This window comes from Schistocerca gregaria, chromosome X (assembly GCF_023897955.1).
Source record: "Schistocerca gregaria isolate iqSchGreg1 chromosome X, iqSchGreg1.2, whole genome shotgun sequence".
Taxonomy (NCBI): Eukaryota; Metazoa; Arthropoda; class Insecta; order Orthoptera; family Acrididae; genus Schistocerca; species Schistocerca gregaria.
Window position 1 is genome coordinate 386,253,735 of NC_064931.1, and position 27,534 is coordinate 386,281,268.

At 43.2% G+C, this 27,534-nt stretch overlaps 1 protein-coding gene across 1 annotated transcript in view; it reads right to left on the reverse strand.

The window, feature by feature from the left end:
- Positions 1 to 27,534, reverse strand: part of LOC126298998 (ankyrin repeat domain-containing protein 29-like) — a 128,056-nt gene that overhangs the window by 12,509 nt on the left and 88,013 nt on the right. The window contains exons 5-6 of the mRNA XM_049990624.1: positions 23,262 to 23,390; positions 9,345 to 9,502 (exon numbers count right to left, since the gene is read on the reverse strand). Coding sequence (XP_049846581.1) covers positions 9,345 to 9,502; positions 23,262 to 23,390 — 287 coding nt within the window. The remainder of the gene's footprint in view (positions 1 to 9,344; positions 9,503 to 23,261; positions 23,391 to 27,534) is intronic.

A 27,534-nucleotide genomic window follows, 5' to 3' on the forward strand; every position in this document is an offset into this window, starting at 1 on the left:
GTACTGAATTTCGTATTAGCATTTCATTCCATACTGGCTTAATCCCATTCCACCTATTTTAACTTGTACTTAAAACATTGTACCTTGTTCTCATTAATAAGTCACTGTATGAATTTGCCTCAGATATGTGAGAAGTTACATTGTTTATTTACGTTAATTGTCCATCATGATCAAATAGTCCATTAACAGTCTGGTACAAATTAATTGTTTCAACTAGAGCACTGTCTACAAAAATGTTATCAACTAGGGTCCTGCTATATTGCTGCACATGAGCTGCAAATGATCAGTTTCTCTTGTCAGAATCTTTTAAGAAATCTGCCTTGAAATTTCTATACATACCAAATATTTCTTCTTATCTGACAGGGACCTCAACAATTAATATACATTTCTCACATACAGCTGCCAACGTCCTTGCCACATAGAATACAACGGTTTTTCCTCGATCACTCAACCTACATTGAACCCAGTTAGTATTTAGATAGCTGACCACGTGCGTATGATGGGTGAAGTTGTAAGGTGGCCGTTTTAATCAAACTGTCCCGTAACTTGTTAAAAACCTGTAAGGGATAGTAAAGTTAAATTGGAATAAATTAATCCTCACCAGGCAATAAAATCTGAATTAGTACTATTGATTTCCAACACATGACCAATTGGATTTTGATTTCATAAATTAAATTACATGCATAGCTTTATAAAAGGCCACTGTAAAATCAAGGTCAATGCTTGTAAGAAGGTCTAGGTCTTTAAACTCCCATGGAGTCTACTCCCTACGCCATTCGCAGAATCATCCTTTTGCCTCCTTGTGTGAAGAAAGACAAGAAACAGCTCTGAAAATGGTCAGAGTGGTGTTTTGTTTAGTTGGGAGAGAGAGAGAGAGGGAGAGAGAGAGAGAGAGAGAGAGAGAGAGAGAGAGTAGCCCCGAAGACAATGCGGAGCACATAGTACATCACGGGAATGTGCAGGACAACAGCATTTGTTTTTAACAGGCCATGTCCACAGGATGCATGTCGCCTAACGCCCAGGGACGTGGAAAAACTGCTTTTGTAGGAGCACTCAGCGGGAATTCCGTTAGCATAGCATCTTAGAAAGTGGAACGGGAACAGAAAGTTGTGAGTTAACTGCGGCGCATGAGACGCCGACACATAACCGGGCCACGCCAAACTACGTAAATGAATGTTTAAAGAAACGTAAAGGCAGCTCCTATTACTTCACTTGAACAATCAAGGAGAGGGAGAAGAGAGTGCAACTGTGCTTGAAGAGGTGTAACCGTATTGGTCGGTGCACGAAGGAAGGCAGAGATAGAGCGAGTAAAACACGTATTTTTGGAGCTCCAAGCATAACAAGTTTTTTAACTGGTTAACCATATGGAATACGAGTAAGGAAGGGAGGCCACCGTCTTGTAAGGCATCTTACTGGTCGGCACTCACAACAATCAGTACTCTACCAATCAGAATTACACAATACTGAAAAACACAGACCTTAAAGTTTTTGTCGTTGAAACACTCTGTAGATCGTCACTTCACTTCCAAACTCACTTCTAGGCTGCCTCTATGCCAGATCTCCTCTCCGCACATCCGAGGTAAGAGGCTCTCACCCGGCTGAGGTTGTATTTACGCTTTGACCGAGACGAGTTATTGGAACGGAGACAATGACTGATTTTTCAGCCACAGCAGCTGATACTTGTGGACTCTACATATGGTGAGGCCAGTCGCCACAGTGAAGCAAACAGTAGGGAATGACGTAGCTTCCTTGACGATATTCAGTACTTCCAGTTTTAATTTCAAAGACTTATTTGAATTAGGAGTTCAACATGCTACCAACTCCAGCAATAGATGTACAAGCAAGTCATTCTTCAGTATTTTCTATCTCTGGCATTTACAGCACGACCTCCGTAGACGTAAATATTTTTTTCAGATACGTGTTAACTTTGAACTGCCATTTCAGACCCTTCATCCAAGTTAGCCAAGGTATTTTTTATTGATTTTAGCAGCAATTAAATATGTTTTCTTGTGAGATGTTATGCAAGGAGATAAAGATTGTAATAAAGTAAGTTTATAATGATCACTGTTTGATTTTGTAGTCAGATGCATTCCTCGATCATTGATCTGGTAAGTGACAACTTACATACCTTAGATATCGCAGGGCCAAATTCATCTATTTGATTAAAGTACCCAACTAAAGAACTCCATCCACTCAATAGACAAGAAATTAAACAGCGTATCGTTACACCTTTCAGTTAGGGATACGCAAGACACCGAAGAGACGTCTGACTGAAATATCTGCATCATGCGACACCATTAATTATTATAAATATCTGGAAGTTTCCTAGAGAGGATATGTACATGTTATAATTAAAAAGAGATGTACTCTGCAGTGGCAACTTACAAGCACATTGCTGCTACGCTCTCTTCTAAATAAAACTTCGTGATTCAATATTTTTTACTTTGTGTATAACTTTTGAATACAGAGGGTACACAAAAATATGGATACATCGAAACACAACGCATTATGAAACTTCCTGGCAGATTAAAACTGTGTGCCCAACCGAGACTTGAACTCGGGACCTTTGCCTTTCGCGGGCAAGTGCTCTATCATCTGAGCTACCGAAGCACGACTCACGCCCGGTACTCACAGCTTTACTTCTGCCAGTATCCGTCTCCTACCTTCCAAACTTTACAGAAGCTCTCCTGCGAACCTTGCAGTCTGGCACAGGAGTGCTAGTTCTATGATCATTTCTCCCTTTCCAATACGTTCTTGGTGTGGACTCCAAACACTAGAACAGCACTCCAGAATTGGTAGCACAAGTGATTTACGTAAAATGTTTCAAACTCCTCCTGTCTGGAGCTCCATCATGCATAAGGCATAAGTTTCTTCTTTTTCTTCTTAATAGTCTGTTATTATATCACCACAACACTCTCAAATGAATCAGGCTCGTATCCACAGTCTTTACAGAACAGCAGTCCCGGCATTAGAATGAGAATGCCAGTCTATGTGAGTAGTGGCAGTCGGTTGTACAAGTTTCCGAAAGCAAAATATCGAAGTGTATTGATTATGTGGAACTCAGCTCATTCTGTTCCTTCGTGAGACGTCAAATGTAGCGGATACAGTGCCCTCCTACTTCTAGTCAGTTCCAAATTAAATCGTAGACAATGTTGCAGGGAGGCTGGTTAAAGAGGTAGGAATAGTTACAAGATACATAGAGGCACCATCTAGAGTTTACCTCAGGATCCTTAGCCGATAGGTTCAACAAAGGGGCAATTCGTTTCAAAATAGAGGGCAGAGTGCTGCCACCTGTATACAGAGTGGTCCACTGATCGTGACCGGACCAAATATATCACGAAATAAGCGTCAAATGAAAAAAACAACAAAGAACGAAACTTGTCTAAGTTTAAGGGGGAAACCAGATGGCTCTGTGTTGGCCCGCTAGATGGCGCTGCCATAGGTCAAAAGGATATCAACTGCGTTTTTTTAAAGTAGGAACCCCCATTTTTATTACATATTCGTGTTGTACGTGAAGAAATACGAACATTTTAGTTGGACCACTTTTTTCGCTTTGTGATAGATGGCGCTGTAACAGTCACAAACGTATAAGTACGTGGTATCACGTAACATTCCGCCAGTGCGGACGGTATTTTCGAGTAGTTCGCCTTCCGTAATGTTCGCACATGCATTGACAATGCGCTGACGCATGTTTTCAGGCGTTGTCGGTGGATCACGATAGCAAATATCCTTCAACTTTCCCCACTGAAAGAAATCCAGGGACGTAAGATCCGGTGAACGTGCGGGCCATGGTATGGTGCTTCGACGATCAATGCACCTTTCATGAAATACGCTGTTCAATACCACTTCAACTGCAGGCTAGCTATGTGCCGGACATCCATCACGTTGGAAGTACATCGCCATTCTGTCATGCAGTGAAACATCTTGTAGTAACATCGGTAGAACATTGCGCAGGAAATCACCATACATTGCACCATTTAGATTGCCACTGATAAAATGGGGGCCAATTATCCTTCTTCCCATCCGCACCATACATTAACCCGCCAAGGTCGCTGATGTTCCACTTGTCACAGCCATCGCGGATTTTCCGTTGCGCCGCGCGGGATTAGCCGAGCGGTCTGAGGCTTTCCAGTCATGGGCTGTGCGGCTGATCCCGGCGGAGGTTCGAGTCCTCCCTCCTGCATGGGTGTGTGTGTTTGTCCTTAGGATAATTTAGGTTAAGTAGTGTGTAAGCGTAGGGACTGATGACCTTAGCAGTTAAGTGTCATAAGATTTCACAGACATTTCAACATTTTTTTGTACGTTTTCCGTTGCCCAATTGTGCATATTATGCCGGTTTACGTTACCGCTGTTGGTGAATGACGCTTCGTCGCTAAATAGAACGCGTGCAAAAAATCTGCCATCGTCCCGTAATTTCTCTTGTGCCCAGTGGCAGAACTGTACACGACGTTCAAAGTCGTTGCCATGCAATTCCTGGTGCACAGAAATATGGTACGGGTGCAATCGATGTTGATGTAGCATTATCAACACCGCCGTTTCTGAGATTCCCGATTCTCACGCAATTTGTCTGCTACTGATGTGCGGATTAGCCACGACAGCAGCTAAAACACCTACATGAGCATCATCGTTTGTAGCAGGTCGTGGTTGACGTTTCACATGTGGCTGAACACTTCCTGTTTTCTTAAATAACGTAACTATCCGGCGAACGGTCCGGACACTTGGATGATATCGACCGGGATACCGAGCAGCATACATAGCACACGCCCGTTGGGCATTTTGATCACAATAGCCATACATCAACACGATATCGACCTTTCCCGCAATTGGTAAACGGTCCATTTAACACGGATAATGTATCAGGAAGCAAATACCGTCCGCACTGGCGGAATGTTACGTGATACCACGAAACTTATACGTTTGTGACTATTACAGCGCCATCTATCACAAAGCGAAAAAAGTGGTCCAACTAAAATGTTCATATTTCTTTACGTACAACACGAATATGTAATAAAAATGGGGGTTCCTACCTTAAAAAACGCTGTTGATATCCGTTTGACCTATGGCAGCGCCATCTAGCGGGGCTAACCACAGCGCCATCTGGTTTCCCCCTTCAAGCTAGACGAGTTTCGTTCTTTGTAGTTTTTTCGTTTGATAGTTATTTCTTGAGATATTTGGCATGGTCACTGTCAATGGACCATCCTGTATAGTACTCGCAAACTAATGGAGGGTTAGGTTTAGCAATGTACAGAAACTGAGAACCATGCTGCAATGTCACATTGCAACATCGATGCGATGACAGATTTTGTTGACATGACAAGTCGTCGAGAGCAGTGGTGTGGAACCCGAGTAATTGAATAAAATGCGTCTAAATTACGGAAAACGAGATACAGTTGTGCTAATTTATGGAAAAAAACGTTGAAGTGAGGAAAATACGACAGAAATTATTGTTATAAGGCTCTGAAATCGGCAGTTTGCTTATGCATTATCGATATCGTAGACTTAGTTCGTGGTCTTACTCAGTTAGACGGTACAACGACAGGAAGGGGATGTGAATTGTAGCTTGCTGTCAGGTGTAAGAGTGACTATGTTTTTTCCGACTTGGGACTAGATAGCGTGAAAGCCGCTGTTTTGTATTGATATCTGTGAGTCTGAAATTTATGTAGAGCTGCCTCTTCCCACCGCAAGAAGTAGCCGAGAGTCGTAGTATGCTGTTGGCCGTTCTTCTTCTGGAGAGCTGTTCGTGACGAATGGTCGAGTAGTTCGCTATTGTTCGAAGGAACAGCATTTCCAAAAAATACCTTTGATTTCTGCAGAGTTGAAACAGTGTGTCATTGTCAGCCCAACACCGACCAAAGCAGAGCACTGCTAGCAGATGGATCTCTTTGTGTACTATCAGCGAGAGGTTAGAACAGGCGTGGGAAAGCAGAGGGTCCAGTTCCCGATCAGGAACAGTATATCATTGTCGACGCAACACTGACCAAAGCAGAGCACCTGTAGTGGATGGATCTCTTTGCGTACCATCAGCGACAGGTCAGAACATGCATGGGAAAGCAGTATCCCTACCTGTGAGAGGGAGGGAGGGGAGGCTGTAGGAGGGTAGGTAAGGCCGGTTCTAAGTTGATTAGTCCGTATACACACATCGAGGTGAAAACACACGCACTGTCCTGGTGGAAGTTTTTCATTTTAGATAGTTGTGTGATGCTATTACACTGTTTCATTTTCCTGCAAAACCAAGGCCGAGATGCATTCGTAGCATAAAAGAGACATTGCTATTGTTTTCTTTTTCTTTTCTTTTTTAATAGTTGCTCACTTTTAAGAGGATTACATCCTTCTCCTCCCACGACACACTTGTACCATTCACATTTGACCATAGCTGTGGTATCATCTTTATCTCTTCACAATGCCTCCCCCCTCCCCCCCCCCCCCTTTTCTGCTCACACCATGGAGCCCGCATCCAGGTTGAAAGAGGGACATCTCTCACGTTAAAATATAGGGACATCCGGAATATATTGACAAATATGTTTCCGTGAGAAAGTCAGGTACCTCAGTGTCTGACTGGACTGCAAGCGGACTTGAGGGACCACCTACAATACGTCGCCAACCGAGCAAGCACGAGGCTCAAAGAACTCTATTCAAGGCTTAACAGGCAAAACACGCTAAATAGATGGATAGCTAGGTCCATGTATATGACTTATTAGACCACTTATGATTTACTCATATAGATCCTCAGTCTTACCGAGCAAGGTGACACAGTGGTTTGCACACTGGACACGCATTTGGGACAATGGTTCAAACCCACATCCAGCCATGGTGATTTAGGCTTTCCTTGATTTCCCTAAATCGCTTTAGGTAAATGCTAGGTGGTTCCTTTGAAAGGGCACAGCTGACTTCCTTCTACATACTTCCCTAATCCGATGGGACCGATGACCTCACTATTTGGTCTCCTCCCTCAAATCAGCCAACTAACCAATCCTCACTCTAGGGATATGCAGTGAAAACATTTTTGCGGCACATGCAAGTCATGTAGGACAAACTACTATGAATCATAAGCAGCGCTGCACAGTACACAAGCACCGTTCACATGTACAGTGAATTTAGCCTTGAGAGCTGCATGGAACTGGAGACATTCGATCAGATCATAAGTATGTTTGGAAATGTGAGAAACAAAAAACATTCTTTCATAGGGAAAATGGATCACCTATGGAAGGCTGAAATATGCAATGTCTGGGAAAAAAAGTGGAGATTCCAGAAGACATGGTCGGATGTCAATACATCTTCGGATGTGTGAACACCATTTCCGGGTATGTAAATGGTTAGAACTGCCATTCTCTGTGACAGGTTGTTCGCGTTCGGTCTTGTCATCAGTCCTGGTAGAGTATATAACGGGCCTGAACAGCGTTAGATGTTGAATGATTACTGTGAAGGACTCGCAGATGCTGATAATCATGTGAGTTGGCGTTATCTGCAGCTCACAGAATTTGAAAGTGGCCTCCATTTGGCCATCTGGTCGAATCTGAAATATCCAGTTTTATGGGGAATCCGGATCTGACAGTTGTCCGATGTTGGACTGTATGGGCACGTGAGGGTCGGCATACTCGTTGTCTAGGTTCGAGTCGAACACATTTGACCATCATCTACATGCACATCTACATCTATACACCACAAGGAAGGATAGCTGTATTGTGCAACAAGCATACTGTAGCTGTTTCACATCTGCAACTGCCATCCGAGATCATGTAAAGATATGCTTCCAACATTCTGTGACATCCTGTACCACTGGTCACAGACTAGCAGCAGCCAGACTAAGGAATTACTGTCCCATGTGAAGACTGCTGTTGACGGCACTACACAAACGGCTGTGTTTGGAGTGGTGTTAGGCTTGGGAAGCATGGAATGCTGATGAATAACGTCGCACTGTGTTCAGCTGTGACTCACAGTTTTGCAGTAACCTGGTGACCACAGTGACCAGTATGCTGGTGACCTTGGGTGGGGTCTCGTTCTTCCAAAGTTTTAGAGGTGCACAGTGGTGTTACCCCTGGAATAATGATGTGGGGAGTCGTTGCATATGACTTCAGGTCATGCCTGGTAGCGACAAAATAAACTCTGATGGCACAATGCTATGTCTTGGTCATTTTCGTGTGTAACCTCGTATGTGTCAGTAACGTGATGCCATTCTTCAAGAGCACAATGCTCGTTCACCGATGCGATAATTTACGCTGAGCGGCCGATTTTTGTAAAGCAATTGACCTCTCTGGTGAAGACTTTGACATCTTACAACACAGAGACAGCTGCGGTTGGCGCAGGAGACGTAGTCCGTGCCCAGCAACAACTGTAACTTCCCCACTACTAACAATCCTTGTACCTTTGCATGAACAGCCGATGGTGGTAGCCTAATTCGCCATAAGCCCTACGATCCGCTTACAGGCCTAAACCGTCGCAGAGGGTTTCTTGCAAAGGCGTGCTGTGCCACTTTTTTCGGTCTGCTCTATAGTGCTAGCCTTCCAACCTTTCTTTTTAATATACCTCACATTGAACCATACTAAGAGTGATCGCATCCAGTAATGTGGACAACATCACAGACCTGCATCCTGTGAATTCCACAACAGCAAACTGACACTTTCGCAGAGGTGTCAGTACAACTTTTTGTGGTGGTCACCAGACTTCGCCAGAAGTTGATGAAAATGACACTGACTGAGATGTTGCAGCATTCCATCACCATCACCCAACTGGAGAGCCAACAGCTTGTCATCAGTGTTACACGCAGGTAAGTATACATCCAAACAGTTACTAGGTGGTTTAGTGTGCTATGACTTGGCTAGCATCGAGAGGCAACCAAATCGCTGCTTGGGCCGGGTTTAATTTTCCTACCTCCATTCTCACATATTTGAGAAAATTTTAAGTTTATTCCTAAATTCTGTCCATCGTTTGTGCCTATGTACACATGAACTACTGTTTTTCACAAACGGAAATCGCATACTGTTCACCTCTTTAAAAGTTTTAGCTACAGTAAATTGTAACAAAGTCACTATACACCGTCAACGATGACACTCACCTCAAAATTATTCAAAGAAAAGAACTTTTAGAAGCTGTCGATTGTCTTACTTAAAAGTAACTCATGAAAATTTAGCAGAATCTATCTTCATTAGCTGATTGGGAAACGAGTATGGTTTTCTATACAAGGGACTGCATGTGTTCTATCTTAAATCGTTTTGTTATGAAGGAATATGTTTAGCATCAGTTTTCCTGTTTGTAATGTTTAGAAATGTTAGCACACTCAAGCGAATGTGAACACACTTTACAAGAGTACGAAAAAGCTGTTTCACTAATTATCAAATAATACTTACATCAAGTCAGTCAGATTCGTACTCCGACCTTTCACCAACGCTTCGTTACTTTCGAGGAAGGCCGGAAGCTCCTTATTGATTGTTACCAACCCATTTAGTTTGCTGCTGAGCTTTTTATTGTTGTTGTTGTTGGTGTCATTATGGAAGAATTTAACCATCTGTTGAGAGAAGATCTCAATTACTTCTTAAATTATTTTCAATTTTGCTCTATACAGGAAATGTACAAAATTAATAATCTATTTTTGATCATCGCTGCTACATTTTCTAAAATAACAGAGCGGATAACAAAGTAAGATTATAGTGATAATGCACTGCAAAAGAAATGAGTAAAATGCACTTAAAACACATATTCTATTTAGAACTTCGTTAGAACTCTGAATTTAACCGTTATCCACTGATTCGCGATAGTCTTCTGCATCTCTATACATACACAATACACGATGAACTTCTGGAAATTACGGTACATATGAAACTGCCGATTCCATGGTCACAGATTAAGAGCACAGAAAATCTGACAAATAAGTAAAAATAGGAAGTTACCTGATGGGAAGGAGTATGAGATAGATGAATTGTTCATGAGGAACAAAACAACATTTGTAAAGACAGAGCCAGAAAAAATTAGACAAAATAGCATTATGAAAGATGCACTGATAACGAATGGAGACGATCCCGCGGGTTGCTAGCCTCTAGCAATAAGTAGGGGGCTAAAGTATATTCCTATATTTCTCACTTAATAATTGTTCCTGAAAAAATGGTTCAAATGGCTCTGAGCACTATGGGACTTAACATCTATGGTCATCAGTCTCCTAGAACTTAGAACTACTTAAACCTAACTAACCTAAGGACATCACACAACACCCAGTCATCACGAGGCAGAGAAAATCCCCGACCACGACGGGAATCGAACCCGGGAACCCGGGCACGGGAAGCGAGAACGCTACCGCACGACCACGAGATGCGGGCTAATTGTTTATGAAATGCGAGATACTTGACGCTTATCTTCAAGAGTCTGCCATTCATCTTTCTCAGCATTTCTATCAAATTTTCAATCAATCGTGTTCCCTTTTTCTTTCATCCGTTCAATATCCTCTGTTAGTCCTACTTGGCATGAATTCTATGAGTGTTTTCTAAGCATTCTAGATCTCCTTTGCGAACTGATTGTGTTTTACCAGTATACTGCCAACGAAATGAATTCTGACATCTGCTTTATCTATCACGTAGCCAATGTGATCACACATTCGATAGTCCAAAACATTATTGCAGCTAAGTATTTGTGTGATTTGACTAACACCAACTTCGATTTACTGAAATTACAAGCATAGGATACTACGTTACTGCGTTTTGTGAAGACAACAATTTTACATATCTGATCATTTAAAGCAAGTTATCGTGTTTTGCACCACTTCGAAATGTTACCAAGATCTGACTGAATGATTGTGCACCTGTTTTCCAGATAATACACTCCTGGAAATGGAAAAAAGAACACATTGACACCGGTGTGTCAGACCCACCATACTTGCTCCGGACACTGCGAGAGGGCTGTAGAAGCAATGATCACACGCACGGCACAGCGGACACACCAGGAACAGCGGTGTTGGCCGTCGAATGGCGCTAGCTGCGCAGCATTTGTGCACCGCCGCCGTCAGTGTCAGCCAGTTTGCCGTGGCATACGGAGCTCCATCGCAGTCTTTAACACTGGTAGCATGCCGCGACAGCGTGGACGTGAACCGTATGTGCAGTTGACGGACTTTGAGCGAGGGCGTATAGTGGGCATGCGGGAGGCCGGGTGGACGTACCGCCGAATTGCTCAACACGTGGGGCGTGAGGTCTCCACAGTACATCGATGTTGTCGCCAGTGGTCGGCGGAAGGTGCACGTGCCCGTCGACCTGGGACCGGACCGCAGCGACGCACGGATGTACGCCAAGACCGTAGGATCCTACGCAGTGCCGTAGGGGACCGCACCGCCACTTCCCAGCAAATTAGGGACACTGTTGCTCCTGGGGTATCGGCGAGGACCATTCGCAACCGTCTCCATGAAGCTGGGCTACGGTCCCGCACACCGTTAGGCCGTCTTCCGCTCACGCCCCAACATCGTGCAGCCCGCCTCCAGTGGTGTCGCGACAGGCGTGAATGGAGGGACGAATGGAGACGTGTCGTCTTCAGCGATGAAAGTCGCTTCTGCCTTGGTGCCAATGATGGTTGTATGCGTGTTTGGCGCCGTGCAGGTGAGCGCCACAATCAGGACTGCATACGACCAAGGCACACAGGGCCAACACCCGGCATCATGGTGTGGAGAGTGATCTCCTACACTGGCCGTACACCTCTGGTGATCGTCGAGGGGACACTGAATAGTGCACGGTACATCCAAACCGTCATCGAACCCATCGTTCTACCATTCCTAGACCGGCAAGGGAACTTGCTGTTCCAACAGTACGATGCACGTCCGCAGGTATCCCGTGCCATCCAACGTGCTCTAGAAGGTGTAAGTCAACTACCCTGGCCAGCAAGATCTCCGGATCTGTCCCCCATTGAGCATGTTTGGGACTGGATGAAGCGTCGTCTTACGCGGTCTGCATGTCCAGCACGAACGCTGGTCCAACTGAGGCGCCAGGTGGAAATGGCATAGCAAGCCGTTCCACAGGACTACATCCAGCATCTCTACGATCGTCTCCATGGGAGAATAGCAGCCTGCATTGCTGCGAAAGGTGGATATACACTGTACTAGTGCCGACATTGTGCATGCTCTGTTGCCTGTGTCTATGTGCCTGTGGTTCTGTCAGTGTGATCATGTGATGTATCTGACCCCAGGAATGTGTCAATAAAGTTTCTCCTTCCTGTGACAATGAATTCACGGTGTTCTTATTTCAATTTCCAGGAGTGTACTTCATTACAGATCACCGCAACAACTTCAAAATGTCTGAGGTTACTATTAATATTATCGGCCATCTCATTAATATTTGACATGAACAGTTTCCTGCAGCTCATGCAATGATAGTTTTTCGTTTGTCGATGACTCACTAGCCACGATGCTGTGTCCTCCCTAGCAAGAAATCCTCAGTCCTGTCACTTATTTCATTTGATACTATACAGGGCGATTCAGCTGTCCCTACCCATGGGTTTTATGAACCCACAACGCCTTTAAATACCACGTGCAAGAGTTCCATATTCTCTCGCTCGCTACACGCAAACTATCAGCCCTGCAGAAAAAATGCACAGGACATTTCTGTAGGAAAGTGAATTTACAAAAATGACCTCAAACGCGTTTTTCTTGAGTAACTCAAAAGCCGTAGCCTCCAGCGAAAACGTATCCCGTGACAAAATTTAACTACATTAAATTTCCTACAAAAAGGTCCTGTTCATTTTTTCTGTAGAACTAATAATTTAGGCATAGCGAGCGACAGAATATGAAAATGTCACGTATGGTTTCTGAAGGCGTTGCGGGGTTTAACTGAACTTTCATTAATACGTATCAGTATGATACCGAGTTAAATGTTTTTTAGAGCCAACAATTAGTATAAATAAGTGATTGGCTTGATCCGTGGTTTTCAGGACATCATGCCAGAAAAAATGCAGCACTGCTCGCTACAGGAACTCGTCAACTCGTCCGTAAAGTGTGCATTTCGACGAATACATTGTGGAGGCTGATGATAGAGAATAATTGCACACCTGTCATAAACAACGTGTCAAGTAGTAAAAGGAAATTATTTTGAACCCAGAGTTCAGTAATGTCTATGGATTACCCAGCGCAACACTGAAGTGTCTAGCTTCCTATAGTTTGCATTATTCAGGGATAAGACCTCTTTCAACTATGATACTTTTTTTTCAACTGAAGCAATACTCATGTCTGGAACGATGAAAATGGGTACTCCATTGCAGTTCCAGATCGCCAGGTGAGCAGTTATTTGAAACTATACCTCTTGCCTACCAGAGGATATAGTTTCAATACGTCGGTGCACCATCCAAATTCGATATTCTCGTCCGTGAGTACCTAAACAACGTAACAAAATGTTCAAATGTGTGTGAAATCTTATAGGACTTAACTGCTAAGGTCATCAGTCCCTAAGCTTACACACTACTTAACCAAAATTATCCTAAGAACAAACACAGTCGGCCGCGGTGGTCTAGCGGTTCTAGGCGCTCAGTCCGGAACCGCGCGACTGCTACGGTCGCAGGTTCGAATCCTGCCTCGGGCATGAATGTGTGTGATGTCCTTATGTTAGTTAGGTTTAAGTAGTTCTAAGTTCTAGGGGACTGATGACCACAGATGTTAAGTCCCATAGTGCTCAGAGCCATTTGAACCATTTTTTTTTGAACAAACACACACAGCCATGCCCGAGGGAGGACTCGAACCTCCGCCGGGACCAGCCGCACAGTCCACGACTGTGGCGCCTCTGATCTCTCGGCTAATCCCGTGCGGCAAACAACATACCCTCATCATTAAATTAGAAGGGGAGGCCCTGTCTCATAACCAATACGACTGCCGTATCTCACTGACATGAACTGGTTGTTAAGGGGTTACATGAAATCATTGAGAAATAAAAACCCAGATAATAACTGAACAAACTTTTTGAAGGGTTCTAACAGTCTGTCTCGTTGTACAGCAGACGAAAGGGTATTTGAGAGAGTGTGGTTAAGTTTTATGCGTCGTTATAATGCATGCATTGAGACTGGCAGTCGTCAGTTTGAACAGCTCCGATATTATTGCTGTAAGAAAGATCTTTATGTCAACAACAATAAATTCTCTTTTTTTTGGCCATTTGTTCTTCATCCTTAAGTATTCAATTTAAGGTGATCATCTAATTGTATAATTTTGTCCCAGAAGCTTTGAAACTCCCTTATACCCACCAAGCAAATGTTCTGGCTGGCTGTTATAACTTGATTGCTCTTTTTTTAGTTACTAACTTTAAAAGAATCTCTCCAATTTCAAAATTACACAAATAACTCCTCATAAAATCCAGAAATCCCTAATTCCACCTCCACGTGCTGTGGTGTCTCGCTGCCATCTCCTTTGGTTTCCACGCTTCCTTGCTCACTCTCGCATCTCAATATCCCAGACAACGCCAATCGCCCGCCGCCTGCCAACTCTCACTGCCATAATTAAAGGCGTTGACCAGAAAATCACGACAGAGGAGGTTTAGTGGTAACTGAACTGAAACCCAGACACCAGTCAGAAAAGTTCTCCACATTCACAACAAATTCTGGGCCCATGTTTGATGTCCCCACTTTCCCGAAAACCCCATCATGCATTGATCACTTCATCAAAAAAGGTGCCCTCAATTTCCGCTGCAGACACTGAGTTGAAACCTCCCACTCTCAAGCCCATGTATATCAAAGACATTATTGCCTCACTTATGATAATCATCGCTGGCCGGAGTGGCCGAGCGGTTCTAGGCGCTACAGTCTGGAACCCCGCGACCGCTATGGTCGCAGGTTCGAATCCTACCTCGAGCATGGATGTGTGTGATGTCCTTAGGTTAGTTAGATTTAAGTAGTTCTAAGTTCTAGGGGACTGATGACCTCAGCAGTTAAGTCCCACAGTGCTCAGAGCCATTTGAACCATTTGATAATCATCTGCCCCTAAACTGTAAAAACACCCCACCTGACTCCACTGAAAATCACATCATCACCTAAAACAATTCCCTAACCTACAATACCCACACAAATGCAATACCTGTGATCAACACAATCGTACCTACGCCTACAAGTATGAGGCCAAACCACGATCCACCAAACCCGAAAATTTACTGTCCCCATCCGCTCCACTGACGCATTAACACGCCGCTCCACCCAAACAATTCGCTATGTTCTTCACTCACTGTCGAATATATCATCGCCGGCCGCGGTGGTCTCGCGGTTCTAGGCACGCAGTCCGGAACCGTGCGTCTGCTACGGTCGCAGGTTCGAATCCTGCCTCGGGCATGGATGTGTGTGATGTCCTTAGGTTAGTTAGGTTTAAGTAGTTCTAAGTTCTAGGGAACTAATGACCACAGCAGTTGAGTCCCATAGTGCTCAAAGGCATTTGAACCATTTGAATATATCATCCAGTTTGTAACTACAATCCTACTAACCATCCATCCGTTCGAGCGTCCCCATATACTCCAACAAATCCAAATGATAGCCTGTTCCATCTTTCACCTCAGAACCACAATCGTTCTCACTTAGTTCTCATCAACCTAGATAACGTCGTATAATTATTCTCCCACTTACGTCTGCACTGTACTCGTACTTCCCATCCTACTGTAGCTTATCTTCGCCAGTGCACAACTAATCCTATCTTTTAACACAACCCTCGCACTTTCACCTGTAAATGCTTTCTTCTCCAACCAATACCCCAAAAACTAACCCCTTACCAAACTCAGTTCCACTTTTCTTATGATGATCCCATTCCATACTCCTCCTTTACTCGGAGCTGGTCCTCAAGTTACTGAAGACCACCCCCAGGCAACTCAACAGCGCTAGTCACTCTGGTCAGCAGCAAAACTACAACGCCTCATCAAAATCATAAATTTTAATTTCATCATTTGTTTTTTCCATTTTTTAAAGTTTTTAAATTTTAATTGTATGATTTTAAATCTGTAAGGCTACAAAGCAGCAACAGTGCTGCCGCCACGAGTCCCTTCTTCATCCCCACAATAGGAAGAATGAAATGACAGTTTTGTTCTGTTGTTCCTTATTTACAATCTATAAATATTTGCGAGTGAGTAGCCTTTCATCTTGAGATAGTTAGAACGTGTCGTTTTTACGTATGTGTGAAACATTTCATGCTAGTAGTCGAATGGGTGTGTGGAAATAGGTAGTAAACATAATACTTTCTAAGGCGAAAAACAGCTGTTAAGGACAAATACACTTGCGAGCTGTTCCTGTTAATAGAATCTGCCTTTGAGCACAAGAAGACTTTTTTCCATGCATATGATGTTTGTTACCTAATAACAAATAATATGTTTTTGCGAAGACTTCCAACATGTAAGCATTACATCTTCCACCACATTATTTTACCTTTTGTTACATGTAAACTCCATGCTAAGCTCATGCTGACTACCACATAGTGACGCTCATACACATATTTACACAATACACAATAATAAAATCTTTTGTCAGTATGTTTATGGAAAGTTAAACGTTCTCCACTGTATTTTTAAACTGGTTCGTGCAGACTAAAGGCACTAAAATTCGTACTGCAGTATTGTATGTTGTTGTGGACTGCAGTCCAAACATTGGTTTAATGCAGATCTCCACGTTAGTTTATCCTGAGCAAGCTTCTTTCTCTGCAAAATGCAGCGGCTTCAGTTTTGATTACTTGGACCATGGAAGCGGCGCAATGCCAGGATTACGCGCGGTGTAATCCGGGCTACCATTGCGATAGTCTGGCCCTCGTGCTAAGGTGCGTCGACAATGTGCCAGCCTCGAGCAGCAGCAACCAGTCTCACATTAGTGCCAGGAGGAGTCTTTCGTCATGACAGCTCGTTCCCTTTCAGCTTCTGCTCGAGAAATGAGAAATGTGGTGACAGCTTTCTGCTCACTTCTCCACAGGTGCCAGAATTGCATAACTAGAAGCAGGTTTCTCTACGATTTGAAAGGCAGAGGCGCTACAATAACTACTGAAACCTACATCCATTTGAACCTGCTTTTTGCAGTTATGCCTGGTCTCCTATAATTTGTTACCCCTCACATTTCCCTCCATTATCAAATTGACAATTTCTTGATACCCCGTATACGTCTTATCAACTGACTCTTTCTTTTAGTCAAGTTGTGCCATAAATTTCTGTTCTCCCGAATTCTACTCAGTATCCGATCTACCCCTCTGATCTTCAGCAGTCTAATGGGGCATCACACTTTAAAACCTTTTATGCTCTTATTTTCTGCCGGCCTCGGTGTCCGAGTGGTTCTAGGCGTTTCAATCTGGAACCGCGTGACTGCTACGGTCTCAGGTTCGAATCCTGCCTCGGGCATGGATGTGTGTGATGTCCTTAGGTTAGTTAGGTTCAAGTAGTTCTAAGTACGTGCTGTTAACAAATTTCTCTTTTTCAGAAAGGTTTTTACTGTCATTGCCAGTCTGCATTTTATGTTCTGTCTGCTTAGGACATAGTCACTTATTTCGCTTTCCAAATAGCAAAACTCGCCTGGTACTGTCATTGTGTCATCTCCCAATCTAACTCTCTTAATATCATTTGATTTAATTCGAGTACATTCCATGATCCTTGTTTTAGTTTTGTTGATATTCATCTCATAACTTCTTTTCAAGACAATATTCATTCCGTTCAACTGATCTTTCAACACCTTTGTCGTCTCTGAAAGAATTACCCTATCAAACGCAAACCGTAAAGTTGCAGTTTCTTCTCCCTGAACTTTATTTCGTTTTCCAGATTCCTCTTTGATACCCTTTACTGCTTGCACAGTGTACAGATTGAATAATGTGGAAGACAGGCTACAATACTGTCTCACTCCCTTCACAACAATTGCTGTCTTCTATCCGTACGGTTACCCCAAACAAAGATGGTTCAAATGGCTCTAAGCACTATGGGACTTAACATCTGTGGTCATCAGTCCCCCAGAACTTAGAACTACTTAAACCTAACTAACCTAAGGACATCATACACATCCATGCCCGAGGCAGGATTCGAACCTGGGAGCGTAGCGGTCACGCGGTTTTAGACTGAAGCGCCTAGAACAGCACGGCCACAATGGCCGGCCCAAACAATGACATTTGGATCCTCCTATGTGCATTTATTCTTCATAGTTGTGTTTCCGCTACAAACTTCGCTATGACTAACGTTTATTACCTATTTTGAAGCACTGTTACGTGATCTTGTTTCCAAATTGACCCGTAACTGATGAATAACCCAAACTAAAATCGGAATACATTTGTCTCCACCAGAATATGAAATATAAATCAGTACCAGTGATTGCCAATACATAAATACTTAGATTACAGTTTCCTATGGTGAACTGCATGTACATTGAAATAATAGGTCACTTTGAAAGTAGATTGCACTTCGCTGTGGGTGAGGGGACACGCTGTACGGCAATAAAACTGACAGAGAACCAGCCCTCAACGGTATTCATGGAAGTGCCACATGCACACGTGCGGAGGGCCATGCGAAGCAGCCGAGCCCAACAGTGCTGTGAATGAAAGCCGTCTTGGCGCCGGGCACCGAAAGTCACATAATACAGATTACAGCTCAAAGTTGTGCAGGGACAACAAAGACTCTGTTTTAGCAAGATATGAGTGGTCAGAGGATGCGGGCCGTTTTTGGCAGAGTACCGGAAGAACTGTTCTTAAGGATCGAACTGCAGACAGACTAAATTCACTGAAATACACGGACTGTTATGGTTACATCTTAGAAAGTGGAATGGGGACAGAAAGCTTAGGACTTCTTTTAGGATCGTGAGACTCCGACACTCCAAAAACCCGAATGTCTAGGGGAATGTAAAAACGGATACCATTGGTTAACGTACATGAATTAGAATTTGGTGTAAGGAACGTGGCTGTGCTTACAGAGATCCAACCTTATTGGCCAATATACACTACTGGCCATTAAAATTGCTACACCACGAAGATGACGTGCTACAGACGCGAAATTTAACCGACATGAACGAGATGCTGTGATATGCAAACGATTAGCTTTTCAGAGCTTTCACACAAGGTTGGCGCCGGTGGCGACACCTACAGCGTCCTGACATGAGTAAAGTTTCAAACCGAATTCTCATACACAAACAGCATTTGACCAGCGTTGCCTGGTGAAACGTTGTTGTGATGCCTCGTGTAAGGAGGACAAATGCGTACCATCACATTTCCGACTTTGGTATAGGTCGGATTGTAGTCTATCGCGATTGCGGTTTATCGTATCGCGACATTGCTGCTCGCGTTGGTCGAGATCCAATGACTGTTAGCAGAAAATGGAATCGGTGGGTTCAGCAGGGTAATACGGAACGCCGTGCTGGGTCCCAACGGCCTCGTATCACTAACAGTCGAGATGACAGGAATCTTATCCGCATGGCTGTAACGGGTCGTGCAGCCACGTCTCGATTCCTGAGTCAACAGATGGAGACGTTTGCAAGACAACAACCATCTGTACGAACAGTTCGACGACGTTTGCAGCAGCATGGACTATGAGGGCGGAGACCATGGCTGCGGTTACCCTTGACGCTGCATCACAGACAGGAGCGCCTGCGATGGTGTACTCAACGACGTACCTGGGTGCACGAATGGCAAAACGTCATTTTTTCGGATGAATCCAGGTTCTGTTTACAACATCATGATGGTCGCATTCGTGTTTGGCGACATCGCGGTGAACGCAAATTGGAAGCGTGGATTCGTCATCGCCATACTGGCGTATCACCAGGCGTGATAGAATGGGGAGTCATTAGTTACACGTCTCGGTCACCTCTTGTTCACATTGACTGTTTCACAGAGGAAGACCGCACTGCAATTCCTTCTCTAAATCCTCGCACAAACGAAAAAATGGCTGACAATGGAATAAGTGTCCAATCAATAGAAAAGCAACTGGAATCACTCAACAGAGGAAAGTCCACTGGACCTGACGGGATACCAATTCGATTCTACACAGAGTACGCGAAAGAACTTGCCCCCCTTCTAACAGCCGTGTACCGCAAGTCTCTAGAGGAACGGAAGGTTCCAAATGATTCGAAAAGAGCACAGGTAGTCCCAGTCTTCTAGAAGGGTCGTCGAGCAGATGCACAGAACTATAGACGTATATCTCTGACGTCGATCTGTTGTAGAATTTTAGAACATGTTTTTTGCTCGAGTATCATGTCGTTTTTGGAAACCCAGAATCTACTCTGTAGGAATCAACATGGATTCCGGAAACAGCGATCGTGTGAGACCCAACTCGCTTTATTTGTTCATGAGACCCAGAAAATATTAGATACAGGCTCCCAGGTAGATGCTATTTTTCTTGACTTCCGCAAGGCGTTCGATGCAGTTCCGCACTGTCGCCTGATAAAGTAAGAGCCTACGGAATATCAGACCAGCTGTGTGGCTGGATTGAAGAGTTTTTAACAAACACAACACAGCCTGTTGTTATCAATGGAGAGACGTCTACAGACGTTAAAGTAACCTCTGGCGTGCCACAGGGGAGTGTTATGGGACCATTACTTTTCACAATATATATAAATGACCTAGTGGATAGTGTCGGAAGTTTCATGCGGCTTTTCGCGGATGATGCTGTAGTATATAGAGAAGTTGCAGCATTAGAAAATTGTAGCGAAATGCAGGAAAATCTGCAGCGGATAGGCACTTGGTGCAGGGAGTGGCAACTGACCCTTAACATAGACAAATTTAATGTATTGCGAATACATAGAAAGAAGGATCCTTTATTGTATAATTATATTATAGCGGAACAAACAATGGTAGCAGTTACTTCTGTAAAATATCTGGGAATATGCGTGCGGAACGATTTGAAGTGGAATGATCATATAAAATTAATTGTTGGTAAGGCGGGTACCAGGTTGAGATTCATTGGGAGAGTCCTTAGAAAATGTAGTCCATCAACAAAGGAGGTGGCTTATAAAACACTCGTTCGACCTATACTTGAGTATTGCTCATCAGTGTGGGATCCGTACCAGATCGGTTGACAGAGGAGATAGAGAAGATCCAAAGAAGAGCGGCGCGTTTCGTCACAGGGTTATTTGGTAAGCGTGATAGCGTTACGGAGATGTTTAGCAAACTCAAGTGGCAGACTCTGCAAGAGAGGCGCTGTGCATCGCGGTGTAGCTTGCTCGCCAGGTTTCGAGAGGGTGCGTCTCTGGATGAGGTATCGGATATATATTTCTTCCCCCTACTTACACCTCCCGAGGAGATCACGAATGTAAAATTAGAGAGATCAAAGCGCGCACGGAGGCTTTCAGACAGTCGTTCTTCCCGCGAACCATACGCGACTGGAACAGGAAACGGAGGTAATGACAGTGGCACGTAAAGTGCCCTCCGCCACACACCGTTGGGTGGCTTGCGGAGTATAAATGTAGATGTAGATGTAGACGACACTTTGAACAGTGGACGTTACATTTCAGATGTTTACGACCCGTGGCCCTACCCTTCATTCGATCCTTGCGAAACCCTACATTTCAGCAGGATAATGCACGACCGCATGTTGCAGTTCCTGTTCGGGCCTTTCTGGATACAGAAAATGTTCGACTGCTGCCCTGGCCAGCACATTCTCCAGATCTCTCACCAATTGAAATCTTCTGGTCAGTGGTGGCCGAGCAACTGGCTCGTCACAATACACCAGTCACTACTCTTGATGAACTGTCGTATCGTGTTGAAGCTGCATGGGCAGCTGTACCTGTACACGCCTTCCAACCTCTGTTTGACTCAATGCCCAGGCGTATCAAGTCCGTTATTACGGCCAGAGGTGGTTGTTGTGGGTACTGATTTCTCAGGATCTATGCACCCAAATTTCCTGAAAATGTAATCACATGTCAGTTATAGTATAATATATTTGTCCAATGAATACCCGTTTAACATCTGTATTTCTTCTTGGTGTAGCAATTTTAATGGCCAGTGGTATACGAAGGTAGACACAGAGAGGGAGAGCGTAGGAGACAGATTTGTCGAGCCAAATGTAACGAATTTTGTAACCAGTTAACCAACGAAATGCGAGTAAAGGAGGGAGAACAGCATCTTGTAAGAAAACATCTTACTAGTCAGCACTCACAGTATTTATCATTCACCCAATAAAATCGTGCAACGCCAGAAAAACGCACAGAACAGAGTCTTCCTTGTCGGAAGTGCACTGTGGAAAGTTTCTTCTTACTTCAGCATCTTGATGGGCAGAGTTTACTTCTAGGCGACTTCTTCAGGCTCATCATAGACAAGAGGTTCTCATCTGGGTAAGCTGAACTTAGACGCAAGTTGCTGATAAGCTGCCATTAACTGATGTAGCGACACTTGAGCCGCCATCTGAAGATTATGAGTATGCTTAGATCCAGCCGCAACAGCGAGGCAAACTGAGGGGAAAGTCGAATCATTTTTAAAGGTGTTAAGTAACTTCAATCCTCATTCTTGCATTTGAGGGTCAACAAGCGTTCAACTCCGACCGTAGGTGAATACGCACATCCTTATGTAATCTTTCGTCCTATCTCTATGCACTAACCTTCGGCAATCAGGGTAAGACTTGCGGAAATGTAAATGATTTATCCAGTACGCACTTATTTGAATGACATTCCGGATTCCTTATCCAGGTTTATCGTGGCTTTAGTTTATTTATTTCAATGATTGTTAAGCCATTTCTTTTCCATTTATGTCACAAACTGAGTTAATTGTGATCTTTGTCTTATTTCGAAGTCAGATGAATTCCTGTATCATTGTTTTGCTGGGTAATAACTCATTTATGTTAGATGTTTAGGACCACGTTTAAATATTCACTTAAACTTTCAATTAAAGCACCCCACGACACTTGCAGAAAATATATTATCTGCTTGTATGCAAAATGAATTTACTAAAGAGTTATGTAGCTATAGGCCTTGTCACCAATTTAACCATAATTATGAATGAGTTCCAGCTGTGCTGAACTTGTGTGTGTTAGGTTGCTTCGATGTGTGTTTCCATTGTTATCAGTTTTGCGGAGTCATCTAGTTGATGCTTCAAGGGTGTTGTTGGGAACCGTTTCAGCACAAAACTTACGACTCAAGAGTTTTGGGATAAAGACCTACTTTTTATTTTATTTTATTTTATTTTATTTAATTTATTTATTTATTTTTTTGCTTTCTGAGTTTCACATCACATCGCTTTGCTGTAAACACCTATATAAGGAAAATAAAACAAGAAAGGAGAAATGTTACTCACATGATTAGACATGCGGCAAATATGATAGAGCTTTTGCTGTTCCACGGTAGAAATAACAAACAGAAATAAATCTTATTTGAAGTGCTTTAAATACAGAACACAACTCACTTACCTTGTCTGTAGCAATGGCGCTTAGATCGGCGGGCAAGAATTCCTTATCGCTGATACTTTTCAGTGCGCCAGCTTTAAGTAGAACTTTCACAACATCAGTATTCCCGTTGTTTATGGCCCAAAACAGTGCCTAAAATGGAAAATATTTGTAGAGCGAGTGTTATAAAAGACAAAAATCTTCGACTACTTAGAATATAATAATAACGAACGACTCGATCATTTATCACTAAAGAATCATACAGACTGGTTACGTATACACAGAGCTGGGTGAAGAGATATTAAACTCATTCGGGAGGGCTGTGAAGTTGAGTTCTCCTTCTGTTTCTCAAATGCTGTGCGATGGCGAATTGTTGCACAATAAAAGCATACGTGGAAAACAAAGCTAGTGCCCAACAAATTATTTAATTTTTACGAACACAAATGTCTACCCACAAGAAAAATGTGACGTCAAGGATTGACCACAAAAAGGGAATCGCTTGTGAACGTAACATTTTTATTATTTAGTGTAACGCGAAACATAAGAATCGTGGCGGCACTGATCATTTTAACACATTCGTACTATGCGCAAAATTAAACTAATTTATGGTCAGCGGGCTGGAGACACTATACAGGAAGCCGTAATCAGTACCGATCTTGGAGCCTCTCCGTTTAAAGCAGGTGTTGCAACGAAATTTTTACTGTGTCTGCAATGCGTAGTGAATTTATTGTGCCGCAGAGTGGAGTTTTACTGACTTGTCCATTTGTTATCTGACTCTCCTCTTTTAATCTATTTTGGTACGTCATTTGATTGAGGCTGTCTATCACATACTATAGTGTTCATGTGGCTCAGCGAAAATAATAATTGGATTATTTATCGCAGTACTTCTGGTAGACAGAAGCAGCAAAGTTATTCCTGGAAATGTTTGAAGAGAGTTGTGCAGTCCAAAATTCGAAGCAAGGAAGCGTTACTGACCGAACATGTGAAAGAGCATCTTAATATGGAGAGGATGCCATACAGAATAAATAGCTATGGGTATCTACCAAGAAATGGCTGCATAGACTCTCATAGAAACAAATACTATGTATATCCTAATGGATGCTTGAAACACATGATTCCATGCTGTGATTCGCCCGTGGTTTAGCCTGTCAATCAGAGTGGTGGGAGTCTGCCGGTTACTAGGACTCTTTCAAAAAAATATGAACAATCTGGACTACTCTTGAGTTACGGATTACGCTTTATCTAACTTGGCGGGGTGTGTTAGTTACAGAATTAAAGTATCTGAGACAATGAAAATCACAGCGAATGCATGATGAACCCATTTATTTTTAGAACATTGTATTTTGGAATGGTGTATTTCTGCAGGACGAGATCACGTAGCGTTCTGTGTAGCATTATAACTTCTGCTTATATGAAGATACTGAACATATTTGCAAATCAAACGGACGACGGAAAAACCGCTGTCTGGACGTTTGCAGTGTGATGAAGCCACGTATGACACGTCGCTACCCAAATCCAGGCCTTCTTTGGCGAATGCTCAGTTTCGGAAGGACTTTGGTCATTGTGCTTATCCTTTCCGGTAGTTCCCGATTACGTGGGTATCTAAACAGAAAGCTGAAAACAAATTTATAGCCATTAGTTCCTTTCAAACACAGACCTGTGAGACTATTCAGGCAATGCTTACAGTGGTTTTGGGAAAGGTAATGTAGTTAAGAATCGTTGAACATATCAGCAGTTATGAGGTTTGGAGTCAGTCACAACTTTAATTCCACAATGCCCTCTCCACTGAGCATACTATATATCACTTTCCCGTCAGTGTATTTCTTAGAGACAACAAAAATTCACCTCATGGAAATTTTGGTGATCGGTCTCTGGCATTCTATTGTGCGAGTCACAATATTCCTCTGACATAACTTAGTTTATGGTTTTTGTGTTCAGTGAATGAGTGATTTGCTTCACACTTAACTGATAGAAGCAGTGAAGCATGTTGAATAACTCACGAACTTTCCTTGACAGTTTCTCTTTTAAATGGGGATAAATTATTGTCGATGTTCCACAAGGTTGAACGTAGGGACCGCCCTTGTTATATCTATAACCGACATTCCATCGCACACTGAGAAAACAGAATTAGCACACTTTACTGATGAGGGAAGCAACAAGATCCAATCCAAAAAAGGAGTACCAAAAGAAAAGAAAACGGTAAATTAAAAATTCGTAGATTCCCGATAAATTGCATGCCATTTAACTTAGAAGAAAGTACAGTTCATTCAATTTTGTGCAAGTCTGAATACATCGTTATGAATAACAATAGAGTTTGGGGGGAACATAACATGTAAAACTGAACGTTCAGAGTTCTTATACACACTCGTGCTGTCACAACTTGAACTATAAATTACGAGCGTTGCCCAGAAAGTAATGCACCGCTTTTTTTTCTCAGCCGGAAACAATGCTAATAATGCGAAAGTTATGTATGTATTATCGGAAGTCCTGAGTGAGCGCGCCAAGTTTCCGTCACTTCCGACAGATAGCGTAGCTGCAGGATTGTTTCAAAATGGTGTATGTAGGTGATGTACGTTACAAGCAACGTCCCGTCATTGAATTTCTCACTGCAGAGAAAGAAACTGTGGGGAATATTCACAAACGCTTGTGCAAAGTCCATGGAGCATCTGCTGTCGACAGAAGTACAGTTAGTCGCTGGGCACGGAGGGTGAGGTCATCAGAAAGTGGTTCGGCGGAGCTCCACGATTTGCAGCGGTCGGGGAGAATATCCATGGGTGTCACACCTGGCATGTTGCACCGAGCTGATGTCACATGGGTGCCACACCTGGCATGTTGCACCGAGCTGATGTCATTCGCGAGGACAGACGCATTACGACATTTTGAGAACGATGAGGAGGTGATTCACACAGTGAAGCACTGGCTCCGTCACCAGGACAAGGATTGGCATCGAGAGGGCATACAAGCCCTTGTTTCGCGCTGGATGATGGCCATAGAAAGGGATGGCGATTGAATGTGGTGTGTAGATAAAACTCCATTCGTTCATGTATGTGTAGTTCTCATTATATTCAATAAAGAATTGTTGAAGAAAAATCTTGCGGTGGATTACTTTCTGGGAAACGCTCGTACATTTTATAGATCTTCTCAAATGTTTGAGTACTGTAACATTTACTTTGCAGGTTGTTGTTGTCTTTAATTCAATGACTGGTTTGAAGCACGGTTATCTCTCTCATACAAGCCTCTTCATTTCTGCCTATTACAGCCAACATCGACTTACAATCCATCCCTCCACTCAAACACACATACACATTTTATTCTATTACCAAAACCGACTGCTCCACCATGCCTGTGGGTGTGTCTTATCAAACGATCTCTTCTTTTAGTCAAGCTGTGCCACACATATCTTTCGAACCCTAATTTTTGCCTTTCGTGGATAGAGTGGATAGCCGACGAATTCCAAAAATTTGCTTACAAAATTCTGTCTGGGATTAAGTTTTAATTTTTCTTTATTCCGTGACTTATGTGATCGCTATTGGCCTCACACTACCATTTCGAGACTGCTGTAATGTAATGTTGGTGTAAGGACATTGCAACATATTACCCAAATGTTAAAGGTAGCTTTTAAAATGAAGAGGAACGCTTTTCTCTTCGAGTATTTGAAAACATTTTTTTACTGCCTATATTGCTGCAGTCCTGTAGTTCTTCTTCACACGTATGAAGTTTCTTAATCGGCTCCTTCTTGGTCCCAAAGCGTCCGCCCAATTACCTTATGAAATAACGTCGTAAATGTCATCTGCATGAAGGCTACACTATCCCAGGGTTCTCTCAGTGAAATGCTGTTAAGTAATTTGCCCGACGCACAATCTTCTTCGAGAATTCGTGCCCACCGTCTTGCGTCCCGATCGCTCGCTTTCAGATATCTAGCCACATTATCTGATTGGAGGAGCTTATCGCATACGTAGTTAAGAGGCAACGGAATTTCCCAGCTGCCTGCGCGGATGGTGCTCTCAGGTCTGACACCTGTGCTACGACCTCTTGTCGTCCTCTTTCAGCATTTGACGCTGAATGTGATACACATGTCTAATTCAGTATTTTGAGATAGGGAACCAACGGTCGGAAATAAATATTTCAGATAGTACGAGGACTTGAATGACCAATACGTGAGACGTGAAAGAACATGTTTGTAATTTGCTTATGTTTCCTAACAAACTGCCAGCCACATCGACATTAATAGCGCTGCCTTGAAAAATCAATACATAGTCGTTTACGAAGCGTTAACGTCGGAGTTTGCCACTGATCG